The sequence below is a fragment of the Pagrus pagrus genome (genome assembly GCF_965226575.1).
Source record: "Pagrus pagrus genome assembly, chromosome: 17".
NCBI classification, from domain to species: Eukaryota; Metazoa; Chordata; class Actinopteri; order Spariformes; family Sparidae; genus Pagrus; species Pagrus pagrus.
In genome coordinates this window covers 4857730-4877069 of record NC_140201.1, presented here as the reverse complement: position 1 = coordinate 4877069, position 19340 = coordinate 4857730, and the positions used below count along the sequence as shown (strand labels likewise).

At 42.8% G+C, this 19340-nt stretch overlaps 1 protein-coding gene across 1 annotated transcript in view; it reads right to left on the bottom strand.

The window, feature by feature from the left end:
• Nucleotides 1-3830: 3830 nt before the first annotated feature.
• pvrl2l (PVR cell adhesion molecule related 2 like) overlaps nt 3831-19340 on the bottom strand; it is a 313692-nt gene continuing 298182 nt past the window's right edge. The window contains exons 7-10 of the mRNA XM_084380366.1: nt 14152-14281; nt 10590-10647; nt 9758-9853; nt 3831-8872 (exon numbers count right to left, since the gene is read on the bottom strand). Coding sequence (XP_084236492.1) covers nt 8666-8872; nt 9758-9853; nt 10590-10647; nt 14152-14281 — 491 coding nt within the window. The 3' untranslated portion in view covers nt 3831-8665. The remainder of the gene's footprint in view (nt 8873-9757; nt 9854-10589; nt 10648-14151; nt 14282-19340) is intronic.

The window sequence follows — 19340 nt, the reverse complement described above, 5'->3', positions numbered from 1 at the left end:
CTCACTTTTTGTTTTCCGATGAGAATCCACTCACTGACGGCTTCTTGTCAACTCACTTTAAAGCATTAACACACATGAACCTTCCTTTTTTTAAAACACGTCCAAGCTGCTGTAGCTCGATTGCTTCTCCCGTCTGTACGGCACATTCAGTGTATGCTACAGGTGTCGACTGAAGCAACCGTTAAATGATGTAATGAGACTGAAGCCTAATTTTTTAAGGCGAGAACAAATTGTGTATAATGCCTCAAAGGTTTGTCAGAATCAAGCCTGAAATACCACCTGAGATTTGACGGATGTCAGAGGATGTAGAACATAAATCAGCCTCTCTACAGTAACGGCGGCCCGGCGGTTTCATCATCCACACTGTTCAACATTTAATACGATCGTCCATCACATGACAGCGTGAGCTTCATTCTGATTTGAGCCAAAGCGCTCCTGAAGCCCGACCCTCTTTTCACTCACTTAATATCTTTGTCAAAAGCGAGAGCCCAGCAGGGATCAGGATGAACTGAGCGATACGGTTAATTAGCCACAAAAGTGAACAAATGTTCGCTGACAATGAGCGTGTCTCATCTCATCTCATCTGACGGGGCTCAGCTTAAGAGGAGAGGCTACGTGGGCTTAAAATAAAAAAAAAACGCACACCTGCTTCCACGCAGCAGAAGTCATACAGATTGTTAGAAAAGTTTAAAAACATAATTAAAATTCGTCCCTTCGTATCTGCACTCACTGCACTACCAGGCAACACTTCATTGAACTGATGACCTCTTTTGTATCATCATCGAGAGTTACAACACATAGGAGCATCCAATAGACTTCACCGAATTTCACTATTTGCTGTAATAATCCTTATTTTGATGCCGCAGCAGAGCACTCAATGCCCTCGAATCTGCTCCACTCGCTGATAATTCTGAACATAAAAGTGAAATACAAACATTATCCTACACAGCGGAGAGTGAGCACTCCATCCTGCGCAAACACAACTCATCAACAATGGCTAAACCTCTTCAGTGTACCAGACGGCTTTAAAAAACATCACACTGAATGACTTCTGCGCCAGCGAGGGCTTTCAAATTTAAACAGGTTGCTCCTGTTCTACATTCAGGCCCGCGCATCCAGAGAAAAACACCTTTTATTCGGGTTTTTATGGATGTAACTTCAGGTTAAAGTGCAGGTTCATGCACTGAATGGTGTTTATGGATTTTATGGTATACAATGGATATTTTCTTTGCTGTACGACACTTCCCTTTCACACACAGCACAGTAAACCTTGACCTTGGTCACTATTGAGTGTTGTGTAAAGGCGCTTTTATGAGGAAACATTGCAGAGGAACACAGTTTCCTCTGGAGAGAGTACTCACCATCAGTATATGAACTGGCAGCATTAATGTAAATAATTCCCCTTCAATAGAAAAATAGCAAATTACACTTTGAGTGCAGTTTTGAGCTTTCAAATACGGTAATATGTTGTTTATTACAGTTTTTTAAGCCATAATCTTGGAAATTATGAAAGTTTATGTAGTTTTATGCTCTTTGAAAAGTTTATGCACTCATCATTGACTATTTCACATACATAAATTAGTGTATATAAGGAAATAAAGAACTATAATGAGTTTTTGCCCCAGTTTCTCTCAGACAGGGTTATTTTGAGGTCATAAAATGGCTTTTTTTTTGCCCAGCGCCTCAATATTTCCTCATTAAAACATGTGTTACGTGTCCAGTTTCAGTGTGTTCTTACTCCTACAGATGAATGCCAGGAGCACTTACAGAGCTTCTGACAGTTTGGCAAAAAAAAAATCAGCTTATAACCTTTCAAACGAGCCCAAAAACCATGTCTGAACTCTAAATGGTTCAACAACAGCCTTGAATTTACTTTGACCTCGACTGGGATACGTGCTCAGGATAATTTTACAGAAGTTTCCAGGAATGGTAACAAGAAGCCTCGTGCCAGTTTTACTTCAGGATATAACATTTTAAAATGAAGGATATTGCATTTTGGAGGACATCAGTGATGGTGGAGGATCGCAGAGTTGTAAACCCACAATGTATGATTTCAATTATACCACGGTCACGGCAAATTCTGGATTCTGATTGGCTGTTAAGTGTTGATTAATGTTTAGAAGGTGCGCTGCTCAACAAATCTCCCTTGATGCAGCTGCTGTTTGCCGATCTAAATGAATGTGCCAGCTTTCTAACCGTAGCTAAAGACGGCAACAATGAGACTTAGCTAAAGAGCTAGGAGCCGGTGTAATTTGTGTAAACAACAAATAAGATAAATGGCTGCTCAGTGAACGCTGCCAAATTAATTAGAAGTCAGTAGGAGGAAGGGGAAGACTTAAAATAACATCAGTGTGGCCTGCAGGCCTGAGGGGAGGCTGAAGGGGGGAGAGAGAGGATGGGAGAGGACACACGACCAAATCGCATGGTACAAAGAGATATGAATTACTGTAGAGTGAGTGACAAAACAGTCTTTCTCTTCTCATTTAGAAACTTCTGCAGTCTTTCTTGTTTAGCTTGATGTTTCCTCATGATGTTTAAAAACATCTGAACGCGGCGCTTCATCCATTAGGATCATGGAACATGCTGGACTACCTGTCAGGGATCATTACTCACGTAAACAACATGTTTTACATCTGCCCGCACTTCAGTGATGGTTGCCTGGCAACTTCAAAATGATGAACAGCATGAACCTTCACACAGCACAAAGAGTCAGTGATGAAGTGCTTTTAACTTTGATGAAACAAACAAGATATAATCTGATTTACGGATGCTCTGATGTTTGAACTTTGGACAGAAAGTTTGCTAGCTGGATTCCCCTGTTTCCAATATTGATCTGCATCTCTGGTGGTTCATGTTGGTCGTGAAAGCTTTGCTCGAGAAATGCAGCTACTGTTAGCAACATTCAGCTAACGTTAGCCAAAGAGTTTAGTAGCTTTGTTTTAGCCACCAATGAGAATTCATGTATTGATGTAAAGCTAAGTCTCTAAATTAATTTAATCAGTGAAATAGACATATAACGTACCTGTCCTGCAGGGAGAGGAACAATCCAAGATGAGTTCTGAAGCCTTTCACATGTCGACTTTGTCTCCACCTGTTGATGACGGACTGAGGTCGTCTCATGTCTTCACTGTCCCTTTGAGCCATTGCTTCAAGTATAACATCGAAAAATAAAACTCTCCTGCATCATCTTAAACAGCTAACGTACGACTCTCTGTGAAACTCTTCCGGTCTATGTGTGATAAATCTGATTTCATGGGGAATTGGGCCGGGGAGATATAAAGGCTCATTTATGCTTAAAGCTAGATATGGATACAGACCGAGCCCCCCCCTGGACACGGACTAACAGGGCAGTATCTCCGGTAGTAGCTGTGTAGCCAACAGGTCGAGTGAGACATGACCACAGGACAAGAGGAAGAAGTTTTGACAATGATGGAACTTTTTGAAGAGAGTTGGTGAGAAGTTTTAAGATGTTACTTCAGGACAGCTGGGAGGAGATTGGATGGAGATTAAATATGAACGGATGTTGGCGAAGGACAAGTAGAGGTCCTTATAAGACTGATTTGACTCTGAGCGGTGCCCTCTAGTGTTTTTTTTAGTACGTAAAGGGAGCATAAATGAGCCTTAACTATAACTATAGCATTTAATGACATTTATTGGATGTAAATCTAATTTATGGATACCATTTTGTTAAGATTAAAGATAAGCGTAGGCTAAATCTACTTATTAACTGAGGATATTAGCAAGATTTTCAGACTTACCAAGTCTCTAACATGCTGCACGGCTGTTCCTTCAGGGTAAGCTGCCAGATAAACAACCACCAAGACCTCCCGTCTGTTTGGTTTACATTTTATTTGACAAGACAATGATCTGTAAAACATGTACAATAAGTTTCCCAAAAAGCATACAAAATGATAACTGACCTGTGATAAAGAAAGTAAATGAAAGAAAATCAATAAACATTCACAAAGAACATGATTACATCTCCAGTGTGTTGGGTTTTTTTTTTTTGTAAGCGTTGCCATCCCCAATGTCAAACCCATCCTGTGTTTGTGTGTTTCCCCCTTTCATCATCCGTTCTACTGTCAGACAAGAAGTGCGAGAACTGAAAAGCTAAAAATAACATAAAGAAGGCACGTCTGGCTCCGTGATGAAAAGCTGTGATGACAATGGATGAATGAGAGAGAACGGAGAGCGTCGGCGAGGGGGGGCCGAAAAAAGAACGAGGGCAAATGGATTCAGACCGAACAGCGTTATCGCCGACATTCACAGCTTGTGTTTCTGGCATCGAACCCGGAACGGGGGGGCAGCGGGGAGACGGAGCGGAGCACCTTGGCTGAAAGCAACGCCGCAGCTTTCACAGACGGGACGGACCCAGAGACTTGATCTAGAAATCACTGCAGCTCCCTCACGACAACCTTTTATAACTGTTGACTCTGGGCAGCAGCCTGTAAACTGAGCGGGAGCTAATGTTTCTTTGCAATATCCGTTATAGGAGGCAGCTTCCCCGACTGTATTCCTGCTGCTGTCAAGATTTGAATTAAAGATACGTCACAATGAAGCAACTCTATTAAACGTAAGGCTCTGGGTAAAAACTGAACGATCCCGCAAATGAGACGGCAGAGCTGAAACTCAATACTGCGGCGCTTGCTGAGTCATAGGCCTCTGACACAATGCGTCCAAATGATTGTCTTTTTTCCTTTTGCTCAATCTATCAACAGCAGCCCGCTGGCAAACACATTAAACACATTAATCCACAGGACACTAAATATGCATTCATTTCAGGAAATTAATTTACACACACAAAAGGGCAAAACCATCACATTTAATTCCCCTTTATGACACGTTTTGTTCTGCGGCCGGGCTGTTAAACACATTGTACGTGATTGTCTGACACCGAACCGCATAACAGAGTCACAAACAGCCCAATCACCAGCAGAAGTGCCAGCAAAGTGCATTTCTGCAAAACCACAGACACATTTAAACTTTAAGTTTCTTTATGTTGCAAGTTTATGTTTATTCAGGTTGAGTTTTCTGTTTGTCTCTCTCATCACAACGTTGTACTTATGTTCTGGTTAGATTTGGCACAAAACCCACTGGGTTAGGGTTCGGAAAACATCATGTTTTGGATTAAAATACCTTTCCTAGTCTTAAAAACACCAACAGGTGTCATGCTTTCCACTTGATTTCCACTGGGCACGTAGAACGCTGGTTTAATCTGTCCTCCACGCGGCTTCTGATCCCACCGCGAGCCTTTTCTGAAGCGGAGCAACATGCCCGCCTCTTGCTGTGTTTGTTTCGTCATCTTTTGTCGTTTTGTGGTTCTATCATGGCTGAGTAGTTAATCGTTTGTTTTCCCAGTCTGCACAGGGTGTTTTATTTTGAAAAATTGACCGGATGCACTATTGTCAAGGCCGTAACACGGCGGGAACAGGCCCGGCGGACTCGTGGTCCCTCGTCAAAAATATCCAATAGTTTCACACTTAGAAATGCTGAAACAGACTCGACCTGCAGTCCGTTTAGCAGACTTGTCGCCTGTAACTCCGTCACATGACAGTCAAGTAATAGTCAACTATATAACATGTTAATATATCTGTGGTTTGCAGGAATGTTAACTGCCAACATTTCATCCCGGCTGGTCAAAAAAGCCAGACATTTGTCATGGTGGTCCAATTCTTCGTGCAAAATGAGGAAATAGCGTTTATCCCATATGTCCATGCAGCATGCAGACATTCCCTTTAACAAAAATAAACATCTCAGACACAAAAGGCAGACAGACAGAGGACACTGGTAGCTGTTGTAGAAGTCTATTTATCCTGCATCTGTCCTGAACTTGCTGCAGATTCATTCTTTAAACAATATAGATGGGAACCAAATATGGCGACTTGGATAACGAACCAGTTTGCAGTCACGTTACGGTAAATCAAATAAAGCTTGTAAAACAAAGCTGTGACTTAATCTTTTAAACTAAGTGATCTCTTCAGGGTGGATCGAATGTGCAGCAGGATTTCAGTGAGCGTGCATCAAAACGTGGCACTTCTATAACAACTCCGAACACATAAACGACAAAATAAAAGCCTCTCCAGCAAAGCCAGCGACAATTAAATATCAACAGATGATTGTCATACGTCAGAAAAACAAATAAAATTGCATTTGGTGACGACATTGCGGCGAAGGTAAAAGCTGTGGTGAAAAAATCTCTTTCCAGTCCAACATTTCCTGACTATTCATCTTATTATCTCATCAGTTTCTCCATTTCTGCGTCCCTCCTCTTGTTTAAATCCCGACCTGCCAGCTCCAGCAACATTTATACCTGTTTACAAGTCCATCCACCACCTGACTGTGTGCTTCTGCGGGTGATTTTAAGTGGCGCGGTCATCTGCAGCCCGCCGTCAGACCGTCAGCGTTATAACTCATGAAGATTTGTGTGCCTCGAGGTCTCAAGCAAGGGCTCAAGATTAGAGAGGAGAGGGGAGATTGCATCTCTGTGTGTACTGCACTCTGCGACCGTGAGAGATGGCGATTCCATGCTGACTGCATTTCGGATCAGCGCCATAGACAAAAACAGGCAGCCCGCCGAGCCGTCGCACGACACGAAACAAAAGAAGAAGAAGAAGAAAAAAAAAGGGAAAGGAAAGAAGTAAAAAGTCCCGCTCTCTCAACTTAAATTGGACTTGTGCTCGTGGTGTGTGTGTGTGTGTGTGTGTGACTGTGACAGATGCATTGAGACGGCGATAAAAAAAAAAAACAGCTTCCTTTTTTTTGACATTCAGAAGTGTTTTTTTTTACAAATGAAGAAGATTATTCCGCAAACAGCCTTGGGAAAGTGTTTCAACAAGCCACCGATCATGCCATGCAGAGTAATATGAACAAGGAGTAAAATCCACACCATTTCATATTTTTTTTTTTTTTTTGTTTGTTTTACATTTTCAAATAAAACATTTTAGTATTAAGTGACGACCTCAATGTACCCGTGAAAAGCAAAATAGTAATATACACGTTTCTTTTTTTTTTTAAATCCCTCAATTTGACATTTAACAAACTTCCATCCCCTGTACAGAGGCACTGATAACACCTACACTTGTTTATTTTTTTATGTGTACACGTTTCACCAACAATATATTATTCATCAATATAATCAATAGTATTTACACTAGTTTGTTCATCATTTGGTACCATCTGACATCTATGAAGACCAATTTTTTTCGACTCAGTGAATCGTTCGAAGCGGACAATCAGCTCAAAATGCATAACTCCCTTCATGTTCTGCATGTATCAGAGTCTATGACCATTTTCATCTGTAAAAATGGCGGTAATGGCAGTTTATGTTCCTGATACGTGCTGAACATTTTCACACCCAAAATACATTCCTTAATAATGTCTACAACCATAATCGTGTGATTAATTACATGAGGAGTGGATACAAACATTGGCGTTTTTTTTTGTATGTGTGTGTGTGTGTGTGTGTAAACGAGTTTTCATCTCCGCGACACGCAGCCTTGCCAACTCTTGCAAAATATGCGAATGGTGGAATCTTAATCGTGTAACGTTGCCAGGTTGTGGAGCTTCAAAACGATGTCACTTCCTCTCCGTTAGCTGCTAATGAGCGGCTCGATACGCGGCCGGACGAGGCCCTTTGACAACATAATAAAGTGGAATGTTTCTTTATTGGACTGCAGCCTGGGCAAGAGTGGGGAAGGCTTGTTCCTTTAGTCGTCGGAGTGGATGATAACTGAAAATACTTTCAAACATCTCTGTGATTAATTTAAGCTGCCTGTCGAGACAGATTATCAGACTTTGGAGCTCCTGGGACCGAATTCAGCTGTACGCAACTCAAACCAAACCAACCGTGGAAGAAGAGTACTTTGAAAGGATTTTTAAAAGATGGTAGTTTTACTTTTCTGTGTAGTACGACAAGGAGCCTGATATTTCCAATCGCTTTCCACGGCCGTCAACAGAAGAGTTTCAGGACTGGCAGCTTCACATGTAACACTAATTCAGCGATGGGGGGACGTTAACATGTTCATGGCACAAAATGTTGCATATAATATTTCATACTGAATCCGCTGAAGATGCTGTTGTCTCGCTGTTTTTTGTTTTGTTTTTTTTTTGGTGAAAAATTTAGATCTGCAAGCGTCACACAGGCAGAGCGCTGTGTGTTAATTAGCTGAGGGGAGTGTTCCAGTTCACCTACCTTGCAACACCTCTCAACCATGTGATTGAATTATTGTAAAAGCCCGCCTCATCATATGCAATACACACGATTTCAATGGCTGTCTGGCTTGTCGGATATCATGAACTACTGTGTGTGTGTGTGTGTGTGTGTGTGTGCATCTTAAATTGCTTTGAAAACATTGATATTTTTGCTTTCCTTGAACATATATTTTAAATATAAATATGATTAAAAACAAAGAAAAGCTTGTTTCCCTTGCTGACATTCCTATTCCCATAAAAACTTGTTTCAACTCCCATAAATGTGCCTTGTAAAGAAATATAAACTCAGACGCAGAACGTCACCATATGTGGCTTAAAACTTAAATATTTCAAAAAAGTTTCATGTACAACAGATGGGATTTCTTCTAGTGTGCTCTCCTTTGCTTTCCATGCAAATTTAGGTGACCTGGAACTTGCCCGTATGCCTGTGATGTGGTGCTAAGTGTTGCCACGGCTACACGTACATAGGGGGAGACACGAAGCTCTCGCCGCGAGAGATGTTGGCAGCGGGCGCCTCGCGATTGGACGCGTCCAAGTCGTTGCCGTGGTGGCCGTCGGCGACGTGGTCTTTGAGCTCGTTGACGTTGTCGTATTTGGCCGGGTCGGCCAGGACGGCGGGGGCGCCGCCGTTCAGGGCTCCGGTGGTCTCGTCATCCAGGTTCTGCAAGAACAAAAGACGTGTTCATGAGGAATACAAATCATGTGACATTAAGTTTCATCATATAAATCTGATCACATGAAGACTCATCGTACATGATGGTACTAAAGGTGCAGTATGTAAAGATTCAGACACAACGATAGATATCTTTGGCTGCAGCTACTAGCTGCTGCTAGCTTGTTAGCCCTACTAGCTGGCCCGCAGCATCAGCCGGCAATACAGCGCTACGTGATTGATAGTGGCTCTGACACCATTGTACCAAAATTTGCGTGTTTATGCAGGTTTTTTAAACACAATATGTAGCAAAAAAGGCAAAAAAAGACATCTCTACAACACATAAACATCTTTGTCTGTTCCATTTCCTTAAAACTTGGATGGAGGATGAGCCGCAGCCCAAAAAATAGACCCAATTAACTTTTGGTGTTGATCTGGATAAAGGTACAGATCCAGGAAGTTTCTTTAACATTGCGAGATTTTGAATTTTTCGTTAATTCCTCAGGGAATAAGGCATCTAGATCTTGATGAGAAAAAATCAGGTGTAATTAGATGGCAGGTATCCATGAGTGAGTACAATTTGATGTAGATCCTAGATCTGGTTAGCAAAAATTATTAGATTAGATAAGGGAACAGTTGGGCCTTGGCTAATATATACATTATTAAATTGCTCCTTTGAGGAAAGATACAACACGTTCATTTTAAAGCTTCAACTTCAAACACTGTATATAATTAACAGCGTACTATTAATATCTCTTGATTGATTGGTGCAAAGTATAAACACCATGAAGCCCCGACACACAGCGCCGGCTATCCAAACAGATACGGAGTCCGCTGTGACTGAGTGTGTCAGCCAGCAAAAACATGGTTTTGTGTTTTGAGTGTGTTAGTTACCGTGACAGGCTCTCCCCCTGTGGGCTCGTAGTAAACCTCTCCCGGGCTGAGAGGTGCCGTCTCTGTGGCCGTGGGAGGCTCTGATGGCTTGTTCAGCTACATGCACAGAAACCACATCGACACAGGGAGGAGAGAACAAAAACAGAAAACAATACAATATAATACTGCTGAGGGAGGAAGAGCTGGAGAGAATGCAGTATGTAGGAGTAATAATACTCAATATTTTCAATGTATTTCAATCTCCATGTGTGTTTTTCAGTGACCTGAGCTGCAACGTGTTTAATCATGACCACAAACGACACTCAGGACGCCGTCCTGCGTATAAAACTTTAAATTTTCTGCATTCAGAGACCTGAAACACTTGATGATAAAACCTTGTGCCTTGATGTAGAGGCCTCAGAGACGCTCTTTCCACAGATGGTGCTCTCTGAGACATTATGTGGACATCTAATAAACTTTTACTGCCGAACCCTGTGAACCCCATTTCAGCTGGAGCATTTACACATCTTTTATCCACCTAATCAACATAAAACTGCAGAGATTTAGTCCCATTACATAATGTGGTGCAAGCACAACAAAATGTGATAGAATGATGGAGTGAAATAAGTGAAGAGAGGAGGTGGAGGAGGAGGAGTGCTCTAATGGAGCTCTTTAAAAACCAAGCTAATTATTTCGACACATAAGCCAACTCAGATCTCCAATCAATAGCCATTAGCCCCATTATGACTGCCCAAATGGACTGCGTGCGTGCGTGTGTGTGTGTTTGTATGTGTGTGTAGAAGATAATCGCAGCGACAATAAAGATCGATCCGAAGCCACGTCGACCACTCACCATCTCCGTGGAGCTGCCTGCCTTCACAGGGGGAGGGGGCTTGTGCTTGGGGGGGCCGCTGATGGGAGAAAAAGACAGAGATAATGCGTTATTGATCGCTGCTTCGTTAAGACATCAGATATTTTTTTTGTGCTAAACAAAGAAAGCGGGTTGTGCAACTGAGAGGGCGCACGGAAAGTTGAAGTACCGAGCACTAAAGACGTCACACTGTGTCGTAACTACTGATGTGAAGTTTTATTGATAACGACGCCATCGTGGATTCAGCTTATTGGTCTGACTGCTGGTAATTATGTTACAATCAAGGACCAACACAAACGTGGCACCACCCATCCAAACACTGTTGTGGACCAAGTACACCCCATCATCACAGCAACACTACCCGATGGCAGTGGACCCCCCAGCAGGCTAACGTGCCCTGAGACACCGCAAACACTGCTCAGGAACACAATAAAGGGCCCGAGGTGTTGACCGGCCCCACCGCCCAACATACAGGACCCAGAGGATCCACTATAAAACGCCCTGGTGCCAGACACCACAGGACCCCCTCAGAGGTCTTAAGTCCATGTCTTGACAGGTCAGAGCTGTTTTGGCTGCACAAAGGGAACCTTCACAATATTAAACTTTACGTCTTCTGTGCTTTCACTCAGAAGCGTCGGTAACTATCACCCCGTTTTCAATTTCTGCTTTACGTTCATTCATCATTGAATTTTCTCGCTTTTATCGTTCTCTTTTTCTCTTGCAAGTTTCAGTTTGACCTTGTATGTTAAAAAAACTCTGCGGTGCATCTGTTTCTGTTTCTGATTGTGATTGAAGGTTTCTTTGCACCGGCAGTTTGTATTTGTACCGGCTGTGATGTCGACATTCAGAATAAAGAATGAAAAACTCTTACCTTCGCCTCGGTCACAATCGCTGAAATGGTTCCAGCTGAACTGGATACCTTGTACATTATTTACAGTATTAATACAAAATGCCCTTGGTAAACTTTATTTGAACACGTTTTCAGTTTACGCTCTTGAAAAGAGGTGATGCCACAATGCCACGTGTGAAAGGGAACAAGCTAGGACAAGGAGAAAGAGAGTTTACAGAGAGTTTACAGAGAGCTGGAAGGATTTTCTATTATTTCGATTTGGTCGGATGTTTGCAGAAATCACACGCTGTCTGCGGGAGGAGACGCGTTCTGCTGTTTCTCTTGGGAAGAGTCGGTAACAATCACCTCATTCGTACTGAAATTTCAAGTCTCAGGACGAAACTGTTTATAAACTCGATGGCAAATAGACTTTAGCAGGAGTGTAAAGGTCCATCAGATAATACCATTAACCTCCACACACACACACACACACACACACACACCAGCATACTCAGCCCACACATCCCTGTGGTGAGTAACAGATAAGTTGTTTGGACATTTTGTAAACAGCTGTTTTTAGAGACAATATTGCAGGCTCATTACTCGTAATGACAGCCTTATTATTGGAAAATTGACGACTTAATGCATCCGGCAGACATGGCGCAACTCAGTTCATTCAGATTGTCTCTGTCTATCCAGGAAAAAAATAAAGGAGAAGTTCTCCCCCGAAATGAAAAGTCAAGTCATTGTTGTCTCAGTTTCAAGCTGACGGGAAGTTTGGGGGAAGTTTTGTCGTCAACAGACATTTCTGGAGCTGCACAGCAGACGATGTTGCAGCATTATCATAAACAACAACAATGAAATGAAAAAAATAATACAGCTCGTACGGCTTAATCCAAAATCTTCCGTAGCCCCCAGATACCAAACCAATCTGAAAAGACATTGTTTTATAGCTAACAGTGTTGCATGCATCCCCTCTGAAGTGGGAGCACAAGCTGGAACACGTGTTGAGGGTTTAATAACATCTTTTCAAATCAGTTTGGGTCTAATTCCCCGTCCCCGTGAATGCTGCAACTCTGTTTTGCTGTGAAGCTCCAGAGATGTTTTGTGGACTACAAAACTTCACCTGACTTTCCATCCGCATGGGGTTGAGTAGATAAAGACAGAATTTTCATTTTTGGGTGAACCTATCCTTTAACTCTCCTTTAAGCTCTGGTACGGTCTCCGCCTACTCCTGGTCAGTTTGTGGCTCTTTAGTTGTTTATTTCAGCCATATATGCTGGAGCTGGCCTCCTACAGGAGATTGTAAAAGCAAAACAACCTAAGAGGGGCTGAGAACTCGGAGAGACAGAGCTGCAGAGATCCTCGAAATGTGTCCGTGACTTCAGCTCAGATAAAGCAAATAAAGTAGGTGTTTAATGTTGAAGTGGACAATTCAAGAGAAAGACGGGTGATCATTGACTCTCATTCCCAGGGTGTCACATACCGACGCTTTGGGTTGACCCACTTCAGCTTGAGTTTTCTACTTCAGCTCGAAAAGTAATAATACTCTCTCGACCAGGTTTATCAACCCAACCGCCAGAATAAATGTTGGCACTGCACGTTTCTGAAAAAACATTAGGTTTCTTTACACTGTGCTTGTGCCCTGGTTAGGTTTAGGCACAAAAACCCCTTGGTTAGGGTTAGGGAAACATCTTGGTTTGGTGTAAAATTCCCGTTTTGACGTCACAAACACGGTTGGAGATCATCTGACTTCCCGTCTCCTTAAATATCCAGTGGTTTCGAGCTCATGAATGTTGAAACACAGTCTTGAGCTGCTGTCACTGGCTCGCCTAGCACCGTCCGCTACACCTCCTGATCTGAAAACCAGGTCATAAACATGTGATGTGAACGTGATTAACATGTTTTGTAGAAGTGTCTATGTGGTTCGGATGATACGTAAAAATCAGTGGTTTGCAGAAACGTTCCTGCCAACTTCTATTCAGGCGACTGGGCTGGGTTTCTATTTCAAAATGATTCATTCTTCAATCTGTTTGATGCTTTTATAAAACTCTCTCTCACACTGCGGTTCCTGCAGCTTGCTGTATCTTTGGTGTGAACTCTGCAGCATTAGCCACAATGGGAACCATGTGGACTATAGCGCCAACTTGCTGGAAACAATTTGGCTTGAAGGAATGTGACTTTCCAGTAATTTGTGTTAATTTTATGAACTATTACGAGACCGAGCTTACAAATCATTCTGTGTCCATTTTAATCGTAGAAACTGTGACCTTGAACATTTCAATCTTCATTTCTGTAAGTGGCTGCGCGTGAGAGCAGCAGCAACATGTCTGCAACGCCGGTAAGTGTGAAACCAATTAACCCCTCTGACTCTATAGGCGGGAAACAGCGACGGTATATCTGTTAATTTACTGTGTACCTCGCTGTTCCTCACCAAGTCTCTCTGAGGAAACTCACCTATAAAAAAAGGAAAGGCTTAATGAATTCATTTTTACAGCTGTAAGGGTGAGGGGCGGGTGTCTTGGGAGTAAAATCTCCAGGCAGCCTCATGTCTTAAACTTCAGGTCAGGATTTGTGACTGAGGTACCTCAGCAGGGTCCCCTCATGACATATAATAAGTTTTAATGAGCCTCGGTGCCAGAGGGGGGAGATTAATTTTGCTCAAGAGGTTTAATAAACGATGAAGTGGATACAGGAGGGCTAATGAAGACTTACTCTGAGTCCTCTTGGCGCTTGCGGATGTAGAAGACGATGCCGATGATGAGGCCGATGAAGACGAGGGCGCCGAGGATCCCTCCGACGACGGCGCCTGTCGATGGGCCCGGGGTGATCGTCCTCTTCTCTTCTGCGACGGGTGAACGACACGTAGAAGAAAAGAAAGAGAGAGAGAGAGAGAGAGTGAGTTTTATTACCAATTAATTTACATTTCATGTGACTGCTTCTGGCACTTTAATGTTGCTCACTTGCAATATTTGTATTTTTTATGTGTTTTGCTGCTGAGGTTCTGTGTGAGAGAAAACAGTTAGTGGTTGTGTGAGTCAGCAGTATTTCATTATTAATTGTAGGGGAGTGAAATATGTCAAAGAAACACACACACACACACACACACACACACACACACACACACACACACACACACACACACACACACAAACTGTTTTTGAAAGAAAATGATATATTAATAATCGAATGTATCGAGTGCCAGATGAATCATCACAGGGAATCCCCCAGAAGCAGGTAAAAAGTCAAGTCTCTGCTCAATGTCAGCATTCATGTGTCATTATGCTTTAGTCAAATGAGCATGAAGAATTCAGCTCTTGTGCAGCGAACGCAGCTCAAAGCTCTTTGTCGACACGCTCGGCTCGCGCCACAAATCTTTGCAATGCAGCTTCACATCAGCCGAGTCTCACGCTGACCTCGACATCTCCTTTCAATTAAGAGGCTGTTTATGATTTTCCGGAGGGTTGGCGAGGCATCTAAATTGTCTGTGAAAGCCCGTCATTACAGTCGTGATTTTATTTAGAAAGAAAAGACAGAGACAGCAGGCTGACAGCATCCGTGCACAGCACTCAGCCGCCACCGTGGAAGCTTCTCAGTCATCGACTGCAACAGGGATCCTGCGGTAAACAACAAAAGGCGCGCTGAATGATTTCACAGGTTGTTTTGTTCTGTGTTTTTTTTTTTTTATCAAATTGTATTTTATCACTTCCACTGAAGTAGAAGCACTCCACTGCATTTGATACAGAGATGATAAAAGGATAATTACCTCTATGATTTTCCACTAATTTAGCTTTACACACACGCATTCAGCTGATTGTATGAGATGCTCCAAAAAAATGAAGCCATTCTGCTGCAGGAACAAATCTGTACGTAGCGTCTGCACAATTATGGCTATTGAAACACATCAAGATGCAATTACATGGATTTAAAAACATATTGCACGCTTCTTCCCTCATTGTCTGTTCTCAGACCAAGGAACGATTCTCCCTGAGAGCCCAGAGGAAGAAACATCAGCGTAAAACAATGATGCCAAAACAACATAATTACAGTTTTTTTCCCGATTGTCTAAACATTTCCTGAAAACTAAAAGCTCAGTTTGTCTAAAGTCCAAACACAAAACTGAAAACTGTTTTTGTCAAAACTCCACAAATTGCTTGCAAAATGAAACACTGCACTCAAAAGTATGTTTTCTCTTGTCAAAACGGATTCTTTCCACCAAAACACTCAGTTATCATATGAACATGTCTGACGGAGGAACAATTAAAACACCGGTGGGATAAAACAGCAGATAAATTCTGTCCTTTTTTATCATTTGCATTGGAACATTTAGGCTTTTTAGCCCAAAAGATTGCAGTTTCATAAAACATACCTTAAAAAGTATTGTACAAATACAAATATTGCATTGACACAATCATACAGTAGGATACAATGCACGTGTCTGAGCTCACAACCCAGCTGACTGGAAACTACTTGTTGATACTACAACGTTGTGGAGTTCAAACCAAGGTTGTGGGATTTCATTAGAAATATTGACCGTCCGTCCTCTTCTTCTTCCCCCTCAACACAGCAGAGATCCCCCGAGGCCTGTTTCATACTCTGAAAAGTGTTTGAAGTGTTTTTTCCACGTGAGCTCGACCAGGTGAGATAATGAGGATGCAACATGTTGAAGGACAGTTACTCTCCGGGTGACAAAATGTGGGCTCAATGATGTGATTCGTGCTTCGAGTGGCGAGAGCTTTTGATACACGAGTGCCGGGTTTTCAGAATTAGGTGCATAATTCCAGTATTTGTGTGTAAACAATGGAGAAAAATGGTAAATACACTGATTTCCCCCACATCAATGTTTTACCAACAGTGAGGTGTGTGGATTGTCCAGTTTGGTTGGGGTAAGTTTGAGTTTTTCAAATCTCGTTTTTTGATTCCTTGAGCTTCAACAATGAATTTCCATTAACCTCCATCTCGTCGGGGTGGATGCAGAAGCTCCAGATGCCGATTAAGAAACGAAAGTACGTGCATAGCCAAATACCACCGGGGATGAGTGGGAAAATAGAGGTGAGTAGTTTCAACTAGTGTGTCTCAGAGGCTGTAGTTCCTTCTTCCTGCCAGCAGGTGGCACTCTGTTCCAATCAATTATCAGTCCGGATGGATTGATGGATAGACAGACAGAGGAGGTGAAAGATGAGGTGATGAGGGTTTTGCATATTCATGTCTGGCTAAATCCACAGGGACTGGACTGGCCATTTTGTGCGTGTGTGTGTGAAAGAGAGTGTGTGTGTTAATGTCTGCCACAGACAGAAGAGGAAGCAAGTCCCTATTACGTATGATTGCAAAAAACACAGCGAGGGAGGAGGGAGGTGAGAGGATGACAGTGGGAAGAAGAGGGAAGGATGAAAACAAAGAAGAGGTGGAGGGGAGGATGAGGGGAGGGAGATATGGGAGTGATGCTGTATAGGTGGGGAGAGAAAACTGTAGGAATACATGGAGAGACAGATGGAGGGAGGAGGGATGGGAAACAGAGGATGACATCGGCCTTTCCTCACAGCTGGAGATGCACAAACACACACAGGAGAAGAAGCATGTGAACTGAAGCAACGCCATCCTCCCCGCTTGTGTGTGAACATGTGTGTGAGGAGCTCATTTGATGTGTGCGTAGTGATTTCAGAGTTTACACTGGCGGCGTTTGCCATTGATGTTCGTGCTCGATAACCAACTGCCTTCTCAATAAACAATAAGTCGCGGTGCCGCATGACGAATGCCACACAGGCGGTGCTGGGAAGAGGAGGAGGAGGAGGAGGAGGAGGAGGAGGGCGGGATCTGCTGCAGGGAGCAGACACCTGATTGGATGAGGAGTGGAAAAGCAGGAAGGAGGAGAGAGTTTTACTGGAGTTTGTAAAGCATTACATCACGTAGCAGGTGTCACACTGCAACAATAAGTGTCTTTCTATCCACCTGTGTCTGTGAATTAGTGCAGATAAAAATCCTGAATTTTGATAAACGACTAAATATAGCTGTCGTAAAAGTCTGGCCACTGTAAAGAAAAGATGTGATGAAAAATGTGCAAGCAGGACAAGTTTCAACCCGCCGCTCCACGAGGAAAGAGCGACAGTTAAAGAATTTAAAGGGCAGCAAATGGCAGACAGTATGTCTGGACACAGGAGGGAAATGAATTTGCATAAATACGGTTGTTTATTAATCACGAAACTATTGAGCGAGCACTAAACAAACCCAAGCTGTTATCACTCTGCAAGCCAAGATTACACAGAGCACAAGGTCAGAATGTGAGAGCAGAACACATTTGGAGAGCAGAGTCCTGAATTTTTTTCGTGGGTGCTCGGTTCGTTATAAGATTTTGTTTGGTTTTCGAGGGGTTGAGAGGGCTCGTAACAACAATTTTTTTTCGCAAGGATACGGCCTCGTTTGACTGTGAGGTAAATTAGAAAGATCATGGAAAACACGGAGAAGTGAAGCCTTCACCGCCGAGTCAAATCCAATGAGGCCGACTCCGCTCTCGGTTGGAGTTTGCATTCAGAATCTGACAAAATATATGCACGACCTTGCTTCCTGAACAAAGGAAGCAAGGTTGCTCTCTCAAATGCGGTTACACCTTCCTTCCTGCTCATTGAAGATACTGATGGTATGATTCTATTATCGTACGCTCTCAAAAACTATTTTACACTTTCAGATTTGTGAAATAAACCGTGTTTGTGCACCAATGCCAGCGCTCAATGACGATCCAATCAGGATATCCTCCCCAGCAAAACCCTCGCGTCCAAAACAGTAGTTTTGTTGATGTCGACAGCTGTTATGCCTGTTATGTTCCTCCTCCATGGAGTTTGCCATGTTGTTTCTACAGTAGCCCAGAATGGACAAACTGAACTCTGGCTCTAGAAAGGGATATTTGCATTCTTGGCTGCCACAGTAGAGCAGGGTGAGACGAGAGGTGTTCAGTTGGTTATGATAAATCGGTTTGAGTCTATTTTTAAGAATAAAAGTCAAACATCTCTGATTCCAGCTTCTTAAATGTGAATATTTTCTGGTTTCTTCACTCCTTCATGACAGTAAACTGAATATGTTTTGTGTTGTGGCCAAAACAAGACATTTAAGAACGGCCTTGAGCTTTAGGAAACTGATCTATTGAACCATGAAAGTGTTACCTTGCACACTTTAGTCCAAGTCGAGAGTGACGAAAGCCAAACAACCACAAAGTGTTTTCCTCCACGAGCTGCAGGAGTGACCACACGATTCTCCATGTGTTTGTCTTTCAGATCTCCCTCCTGCAGGTTTGCATTAGCTGTAAGTCAACACACCCACTGACACTTCCTCTCTGAGCCGGGTAGGACCTGATCTCCATCTTCTGTTACACACACAAACCTCAGAGAACTGCCCCGTTCACTTTCATTCACCTCCATCCATTAGCGTTATGTAACACCCAGCTCAATTTCCTTGTCAGCGAGTCGGAGCTGGCTCCTGCTGGAGTTGTCGAATATTTATATGAATTATCAAACATTTATCCTGTTAAATCAATAGCCCGGGCTTCATACTGTAGATTCGCTTTTGAGATGTAAAAATGAGTGGGTGGGAATATGCTGGCGTACGCAGGCACACTACAGCCTCGCTTCAGCTCGCCGCTATCTGTTTTTGTCCATTTCTCACTCCATCGCCTGGCAGCAAAAACAGCCCAAATCTGCAGATATAATGCTATTATCTAAGTGACACTCAAGTGGTGAGAAATTGCTACTGAATCACATGCAATTTGAATGAAATAGAAACAACAATCCCTGTCTAAAGCGCTCCATTGCTCTCTCTTATCAAACGCTCCAGTGTGTGGGCTGTATTACTGTATAAGCCATCAGAGAAACACATTGTGCCCAAGGCCTGCACTTAACTATCTCTGCCTGATACAC